Raw genomic sequence first — 9,223 nt, 5'->3', positions numbered from 1 at the left:
TCAACACAAATAAACAACTTAGTAAAAAAATATGGATAATAAGTAACAAAGGCTAAAGCTCAACAGTTAATGTCATAGTATAATTACTGCATCTTCATTCATATTCTCTCTGTGTATCTGTGTGTATGAGCTGCACTCTGCAGATCAGCCCTCAACTATCTGCGTATAAAAGTGTCTCAGTTGAGTTGGTTCACACCCATGCTCGTGCACTATGTGAGTTGGCCCTTTTGGCTCCCTTCTCCCTGTGGTTTCAGGACCAAGCAGTTGTGGAAGACTCTGACCAGGTGTGTCTGTAAGGCTGCTGCTCGCTCGGCTTGGCCAGGCTCTTTAAATTGGCTAAAAGCTTACAGGTGTGCTGTGATCTGGTGCGGTCTGCTCTGCTTTTGTGTTCCTCTGCTGCCCTGCCAGATTAGGAGCAGACTATGGTAGATGCCATTAACCAAACTAAAGCTGTTCAGCATTGGTTGTCTCAAGCTAAATGTCTTTATATTCAGAATAGTGTCAGAAAGTCTGGATTTTTGCCACCATGTAGTGTAGTGAATGCTAAAATGACCTTCATTGACCTACTCTCTAGTGAAGTGATGATGGGGTATGACCTCCTTGTTTTTTGCACAAGTTCAGAGTAGCATTTTCTATCACTGGGAAGCAATAAGGACATTCAACTATTTAATGCCATTTTGTTAGAGTCCTTGCTGAAGCTAAACTCCATGTAGCATGTGGGTGTAGATTACACCTATGGTGTCGAGGATCAGCATGAGTTTGGATCTGTGTTTGGCCTTGGCTGAGTGTGAATACTCTACGTTTGGTTGTGTTTTTGTGCAGAGAGGTAAACAAGTATGTAATTATGTTGTTTATGATTGTTGTTTAGCACTCAGACTGCCATGGGGTTGTGTATATTTAAGCGTATTGCACTGTAGTTTGGAGCATCTTGCTATACTGGGAGATTACGCATGACTTTGGCATGAAAGGTGCATAGAAGAGATTGTTTTGCATTTTTGCAAATACAGGTGAGAGACACGTGACAGACACTTAGACGAGACATGCACGCACATAGTGAAACCAGTATTGTATTTTGCACTTCATTTTTCTGGCAGCTGTGCAACTTTGTCCTAGAGTGAAAAAAATCATCAGTGCAGTTTAAAGTTGTTTTTAGACTTTGCCTTTAACACACAATCAGATATAATAGGTGATTTCAGTGATATAGTGCTTAAAATAATGTTGAGCCTGATTCTACCAATGCAGGAGCATTTTGAAAATATGTTAAAGAGTCAGTTCAACCCCAAATCAAAATACATGTTTTTCCACTTACCTGTTCTGCTCTTTATTAATCTAGATTGATAGATCTAGCCATTAATGTTTAACATTACATATCACACCGTCATGAGCACAAACATTTCGTCCATGAGTAGATTCAGATGTATTCTTTTGGTGCTTGAGCACCACAAGCTGAGTGCCATCTAGTTTCATTATACTCGAGAGAAGGCAGACATCTCTATGGCTGATATCTCCAACACTCTGCAAGACTCACAAAAATAATCTAGACTGATAAACAGCACTACAGTTAGGAGAAAACTATGTATTTTTGATTTTAGGAGGACTGTCCCTTTTATGTGACTTACAATAGTCACAAGATAAAAATGACCACTGAACATATATACATTGAGGTTTATCATTTATAATATTAGTGATCTAGTTCTGTGATTTCCCCCCTGGATTATGATGTTTATAAATAACACAGTCATATTTGCAGAATGGATTCATTGCAAGAGGTTTTAAGCATGTCTCGTAGATTGTTTCAGTTCACACATTTCTTTTATTTTTCTCTTCAAGCCTTTAATATAGATGGCAGCTCTCCTCCTTTAAGCCAACAAGAGGAGCCAGAACTGAGCTTTTAATTCATTGAAATAAGAATTACTTGTTGATATATTTGAAGATATCACAGTGTCAGCTATTAAATTGTCAATAAAGTGACGAGATGAAAGAAAGAAGTGTCACTATATCCTCTTATTTACTACAAGTTATGACATTGTTTCTGTTTGCGTGGAGCCATTTTTGTGTGTATCTGCTCCACAACAACACTGCAGTCTCATTTCACTCCATCAGTTTTGAATTCTGCTTATCAACCTGTGCACTGGGCCTGTGAGCGAGCAAATGGGCAGTGTGAGTATGTGAGAACATCTAGAGGATATTTGTTTCACGAATGAAATTCCAGCATATGAAACATTTATGTGTATGATTATAGCTGTAGTGGGGGAAGGGGAATTGGATGTGTTGGTCTGTGGTGTCACGAGAGGAAACCACCACAGAGAAGCTTCGTTTACTGAGTTTACTATTGTTTCAGTATCTTTTAAATTCATTTTATGCATATTTTTAAATCAAGGTTTACATTTTAGGAATTCAGGATGTAGTCATCTTGTCTGAGCAAAAAAAAAATGAAGCTTTATGTTGTGTGTGCTGCTCAAAGCGCATTTTGAAAATGTGTATCTCTTACATGCCACCCTTTGTTCCCTGAGTGCAGAAAGCCAAGCTAGGCCCAGGTAAGAAGGTGATCACCGAGACGGACGACAGCCACTCCAGCCAGCAGACTCAAAACAGCCTGGACCAGGTCAAACTCAGCGACTTCAGCTTCCTGGCTGTGCTGGGGAAAGGGAGCTTTGGCAAGGTGAGGCAGCTCAGATTTTCAAAAAGTGGAGCCCTTGGTGTTACTACTAACAGAGTCCATGAGATCTAAAGAAACAAAAAAAAAGAATAGGATATACATAGACTTCTCTCTCCCTGTCTGTTTGAAGGTCATGTTGGCAGAGATGAAGGGTACTGAAGAGCTGTACGCAATAAAGATCCTGAAGAAGGACGTGGTGATTCAGGACGATGATGTGGAATGTACCATGGTGGAGAAGAGAGTCCTGGCCCAACAGGACAAGCCGCCCTTCCTCACATACCTCCATTCGTGCTTCCAGACTGTGGTAGGTAAAAATGCTCCTGGACACGCGTCAGGACAAGTCACTCCAGGTCAGGTCAGGTCAGATTAATTCATGAAGGGGCTCTTAGCTAAACAGCTTAGTCATAAAGTGGTGTGGAGAGCTTTAGAGGACATGCATGAGAAGTATGATTTTAAAAAAAAAAAAAAAAAAGAGAGGGAGAGAGAGAAGGGGAAACAAACAAACCCCAATTAGAAGACTGAGGTTTACACGTGTGTATACAAAAGCATGTGCGTGTATGTGCATGTGTTCAGTTTGAGTCATGCCAAAACCAGACCACACAACCTGAGAGCACGTACTGTATGAGCAAAGAGACATGCACTCAGATGCACTGTATTTCCTGCTCACACACACCCACACACAGTTGCACTTATTCATAGAAGTGCATTGTCCTTGCTTATATAAGAACAGAAATAAATGCAGACATGTGCACACCGATAAAGTTATGACATATATTTATTTGTGCTTTGCATCGTAATTGGCAGTGTTTTCCCCTCCTACTCCTGCCTCATTAAGCTTTAGATCTACACCCGATTTAAAGAACCAAGCCTAACTGAGTGTCATGCACACACATACACTCACACACAGAGAACTTTTTTCCATGTACTTAATTAAATCATAGAGAAATATCTCTTGCTGCTCTGCTTTAACACGCTCTCAGCAATGTAAATGGAACTTGCTAAATCCTCTTCCTCATTTCATATTGGAGCTTAAAGGGACAGTTCAACACAAAATAAAAATAAAAATATTTTACCTCTTACCTGTAGTGCTATTTATCAGTCTAGATTGTTTTGGTGTGAGACGCAGAGTGTTGGAGATATCAGCCATAGCGATGTCTGCCTTTTCTCCTTTTAATTGAACCAGATGGCACTCAGCTTGTGGTGTTCAAAACACAAAAAGATACATTTGTAAAACTCAACAGCAGTATCTCTTTCAAAAAATGATGACGTGGTTACTCAAGATAATCCACAGACCTTGTTGGGAGCAGTTTCATGTAGGAACTATTTTCTTTCTTCGCCCACTAGCCATATCACTGTGCAAAGGGAAATATGCATCTGCTTCTAGCTTGCCTAGCACCACTGAGTAGTCAACGTTACAGCTAAGTCAAGGAGGATGCCATTACATTGCATATCATGCCGTCATGAGCACGAGCTTCTCATCCATGAGTAGATTCAAATGTATATTTTTGCAGTGTTAAGTACCACAACCTGATGGCTATTTAGTTCCTTTATGTTCGTGAGAAGGCAGACATCTCTACGGCTGGTATCTCCAACACTCAGCAACTCACACCAAAACAATCTAGACTGATAAATAGCACCTTAGGTAAGATGGAAAATATGTTTTTTTAACATTGGGGTGAGCTGTCCCTTTAACTGTCTTGGAGAATCACTTATGGTGTACCAATACTAGCAGTAGTAGCAACAGCTGCTGTAATGTGCAGTAGTGGCAGTACATTCAAACTGGGGTAGTGTGATGGTCTGCAGGTAGGTGGTGTTTCTACATGACACATGTAATGTCAAATTGGCATTTTGACATGTAACAACCCTGTCAAATGTCAACAGTTCTTCTGCACTGCTAAAAAATAAGTCTATGGAGTCAGTATTGCACTTCCATGAAGCTGGGGGACTTGGGAGAGACAGTGTATTAAAGAAATGGTCAAAGTTGGTGGAGCAAAGCTCAAGCAGTGTAACTGAAAAAAGAGTCACTTTGGCGCTCTCAGTTGGGATTTCTTTTTCTAATAAACAAGTACAAATGGCAGCCATATTAATTTTCCATGCCCCACTGCTCACATACATTTCAGTCTCAATACGAAAGAAATCAAAGTTTCACCTAATCAGAATGCCTCTCGGTAAATCTACCCAGCTGTTGGTTTGCGCTGGATGGAAAATGAACGTCTGTTAGCAGTTAGATTTCTCAGAAAGGCCGAGCTGAACTATAGCAGCTGATTAGAGCTGTAGCACCAGCAGGCAGACACAGGAAACAGGAAGAGGCTCAGCTTGGCATCACTCATAGCATATTCATGAATACACAGATGTGCGTGTGTATGCGTGTGCACATGCACATGCATGCACACATACACACATACAGTGCACAGTTCATACTCTCACCAAAGAGATGAGAAAGAGGAGAGATAGAGGGAGAGACATGCAGCAAAGGGCTACAGGCTGGAGTCGAACCCGGGCCGCGGCGGCAATAGCCTCATACATGGGGCGCCTGCTCTACCACTAAGCCACCACTTGTGATTTTTAAGTGTTTGTTGTTGTAATACTCATTTAGGCCACAAGAGGTTGAAGTGCACCACTACCCCATGTTATAAATATGACCAAAATCATTCATATTCTTATAGGTGAGATTTAATTTCTCGACACACTCTCAACACAAGGCACATACAGTTTATTGTGTTTTAACAAGTAATGTAACATTACAGTTGTGTCTGTCTCTCAGCTCGACATTTAATCGGTGCTAATCTGCTGTTAGCATTAGCTAATTTGCTGTTAGTTGTTAGCCTGCTTGCTGGCAAGTGAAAAGACACGGATGTATTCAGAGACCTGGATAGAACCTTGAACACGGGATTGAACTGCCATGTATAAAGATGCCTATGGATATTCTCATTTATCCAGGTTATCTCAAGGCAGTTGAATCGAACGCAACTGGACTTAGTTTTGTCCAGAATTAGTCTGACTAGTTCCAGCCTAGTCAGACAAGCATGAATTGATGAAGCCTCTTGGATAAGAGGTGAAACGTCTTCTAAGACAAAAAGTCCAGTTGCGTTCGATTCAATTGCCTTGAGTTGCCATGGATAAAATTACTCAGATGATCCAGGGATGATTGGCACTACTTACGCACTGTGCAGCCCATAGAGCGGGGCACTAGAGACTCCAGGCAGCCAAGCACGACAGAGTGCAATTAAGTGTCTTACTTCCGCCGGCCAAATGGCTACATTCCGGTTTAGCTCTCTGCTAACTTCAATGTGGATAAAATGACATAATCTTGCGGCTCTTTTGAAATATTGCCGGACAAAATGGATCAAATCCTGATAGTGAAATGAGTTATTTTGCTGGCGTTGTAAGGCTCAAAAAATGTATCCACTGATTCACCGATGTTGCTTTTGCCATATAAGTCAATGGGAAAAGTCTTTCTGGGTTGCAGGACACGTGACGGGCCTTGGAAATTGTAGTACCACTGTCTTGCCATTACGAACATTAGCTTCAAAGCCTGCCACACTCCCTGGGGGCCTGTGTTTAGAACATGGCCAAAATGAGTCTTACAACAACAAACACTTGAAAAAATGATTTTGACCACAACAGAAAAATTAACCAGCTGAAACTTTTTTAACCCACCTGTTTCACAGATTTAAAAAAAAAGAACTTAAAAAAAAAAATTACCCTTAGAAAACATTTTTTTCACCTCATAACACAGAAGATTAAAAAAAAAATCAGATTGGAAATATTAAAAAAAAATAGATCACCAGAATTTTTTTTCTCACTTGCCTCTCAGGGTTTCTTTAATTAAGATACTGTGAGTAAAGATACGTTTTAAGAAATAAGGACCCAAAGATAACAAGAGATGAGACCAAGTGTATGGAACACCAAAATCATGTATCCCTAATTATACCATGGCGTGTGGGCGTCAAATGTTGCAATCATGATTTTAGTTTAGCTTCATTATTAAACACAACAAAGAGAGAACATTTTAGTGTCCCCAGTCAGAAGGTCTTGTACACCTTTTAGCATAATTAGCTGAAAAACACAAGTTTTGTTCTGCATCTGTTTTACTAAGACAGCATGTTGTCAGCATCCATTAAAGTGATATCCAGCTGAAGCATCTTTTGTGGCCCATTACTGAGAGAAAACAGGAGACAAAAGACTACAGAAAAGTTGAAAGTGAGAGGCACAGAGATCTAGAGAAGGTGCAGTGTGCATTTTGCTCAAGGGATCGTCATCGTAGTGCTGTGAGGGTCAGAGCTTCCACAAGTTGAGGGTCAGATCTGTCAAACCTAAAGGAAGGCCAGCTTTGATGGCAGTGCAGTGTGTGTCTGTTGCTATGTGAGGTGGTTGGTTTGTGTGTTGCTAGTGAGGGACTGTCAAACTCCGTTGAACTGGGGTCAGGCCAAACTTGTCATGGGCAGTAAGGGACCAGAACTATCAGACAAAGAGAATATCTCCTGACAGATGTCTGTGTTGAGTGTTTTCTTTTTTCCCATGAAGCGCTTTGTTGTGGGCTTTTTAGGTCACCTTGTCATGGCAAGTGTGGCAGGAACGATGGAGTGACTCAGACAGCGAGGTTAGGGAAGGCTGCAACGCTGAGCTGTATCTTTCTGTTAGGAGAGCTGTCAGTGAATTGAAGTGTAGAAATGTTGCATAATTTCACAGCTTTTGTGGAACTTTGCTATTTTTGTGTGAAAAATAATGATGTTGCATGTTATTCTGTCTCCCTCCTCCCCATGCCCCATCTATCCCTACACCCTCTCTCCTATTCCCTCTGTCTCCGTGAACACAGGACCGTCTGTACTTTGTCATGGAGTATGTGAACGGGGGAGACCTCATGTATCATATTCAACAAGTGGGCAAGTTCAAGGAACCTCAGGCAGTGTAAGACACAGCAATTTACTCGCAACTGGTGTAATCCCACTGAATAGGGAATCATTTCTACTGTCAAATACACGTCATGATTATTTTAGTTTTCTAAAACCACTTTGTATAGTGCTACCAAGCTAATAACTGACATTTTATTTGTATAATTTTTTTACATACAGGCTGCATTAATACTGCAACAATATGATATGATCATCTTATGTACGATACATTAAATGGAAATATTTGGGGATTACAGTAAAGCTTTAGGTTTAGTGCAAGTTTGCTTGTGTTTTAAGTCTGCAAATTTGTGGTTGTTATTGCAGGTTCTATGCAGCAGAGATCGCTGTTGGTCTCTTCTTCCTGCACCTTAAAGGAGTCATCTACAGGTGCGTATTGATACCGTTTACATGGCATAAACACAGTGCATGATGTTCTTCACATTCAGTGGCTGTATTTAAAGCAATAATAGAAATTTTGTGACATAAAAGTGTCTGTATTTCTGCAACGGATACCATGCAGTGAAGAGTCATTATATATTGAACTATTGCATTTAAAGTGTTTGATTAGGGCTTTCTTGAAAACACACAGCAACAGAAACTGAGGTTTGTTTGCAATAAATAGTATAAGAATTACATGTACTTAGGATAGGCAGTGAAAGCCACCTGCTGAGAAGTCATCATCTCCAAGGATGTTTTGAACGTCTCTTGTGCTTCTACAGGGATCTGAAGTTGGACAACGTGATGCTGGACTGTGAGGGACACATTAAGATTGCTGACTTCGGCATGTGTAAAGAGAACATGATAGAAGGAGTGACCACGCGCACCTTCTGCGGCACCCCAGACTACATAGCCCCGGAGGTAAGGCTGAAGCATGGAGGGGATGTGATGCGCGTGCATGTTCTGATGCATGAGGTCATCTCTGTCACTGTCTGGTCTGAGCCTGTGTCACCCTTGCGCTCCAGATTAAGGTCACTGCCTCAGGACGGATACACACACACACACACACACACACGCACGCAAGCACTCCCTCGTGACGTAAGCATCCCAGTCAAACAGACACACTGTGTCCGCTGGCAAGTCCAGACTGAACCCAAACATAGCAGCCAGGGTCTCTGTGTTTGTCCCAATGGGGGTTTCTCCAGAGCAAGTTTTATCCTTTGAGGTCAAGACAAATCCACTTGACAGTTAAGCAATTTGTGGTCATGATAGCGGTCATTTTGCTAAGATGTATACGTGCTTCGTTTTGTCCTTGTTTACTGGCAACATCCATATAGAAATGTGGACATGGGAAGTAGTTTGAAGTTCTTAACATTGTGTTTTTAAAAATCATCTCACAGCAACAGAAATCCTTACCAGTGTGCATTTTCCTTGTTGAATGTGTCCTTATATCACAAAAGTTGAAAAGTTTCCAAGGAAGATTAAATTATATCTGTCCAGCACCTTCACATGCAGCTCTATCACTATTTACCCATTTATCCATACCATCTGAGTGCCAGTTGTTTCTGATGAGTCTCTGACTGCTCATCAACTGATGTGGCAACTGTGTATTGATTCAACTGGATCCACTCCCAGTGAATGTAACAGACCGAAACCTCACCCTTGGCAAGAGGTGCAGACAGGATGAGTCCAAGTTGACTGTCTGGATGTTTGACAAGTCCACTGATGACTA

The 9,223-nt window shown here is 41.1% G+C and overlaps 1 protein-coding gene across 5 annotated transcripts in view; it reads left to right on the top strand.

The window, feature by feature from the left end:
• Positions 1-9,223, top strand: part of prkcaa (protein kinase C, alpha, a) — a 213,890-nt gene that overhangs the window by 146,649 nt on the left and 58,018 nt on the right. For 4 of the 5 annotated variants that reach the window (XM_049568332.1, XM_049568323.1, XM_049568314.1 and 1 more), the window contains 5 exons: positions 2,519-2,662; positions 2,790-2,963; positions 7,479-7,570; positions 7,879-7,941; positions 8,274-8,412. In XM_049568332.1, the coding sequence (XP_049424289.1) occupies positions 2,519-2,662; positions 2,790-2,963; positions 7,479-7,570; positions 7,879-7,941; positions 8,274-8,412 (612 nt within the window). Of the gene's footprint in view, positions 1-254; positions 289-2,518; positions 2,663-2,789; positions 2,964-7,478; positions 7,571-7,878; positions 7,942-8,273; positions 8,413-9,223 lie in introns of all 5 variants that reach the window. The other variant, XM_049568341.1, reaches the window with a different exon arrangement.

The sequence above is a fragment of the Epinephelus fuscoguttatus genome, linkage group LG3 (assembly GCF_011397635.1).
Source record: "Epinephelus fuscoguttatus linkage group LG3, E.fuscoguttatus.final_Chr_v1".
In the NCBI taxonomy this organism is placed as follows: Eukaryota; Metazoa; Chordata; class Actinopteri; order Perciformes; family Serranidae; genus Epinephelus; species Epinephelus fuscoguttatus.
This window is presented reverse-complemented; position numbering and strand designations above follow the sequence as displayed.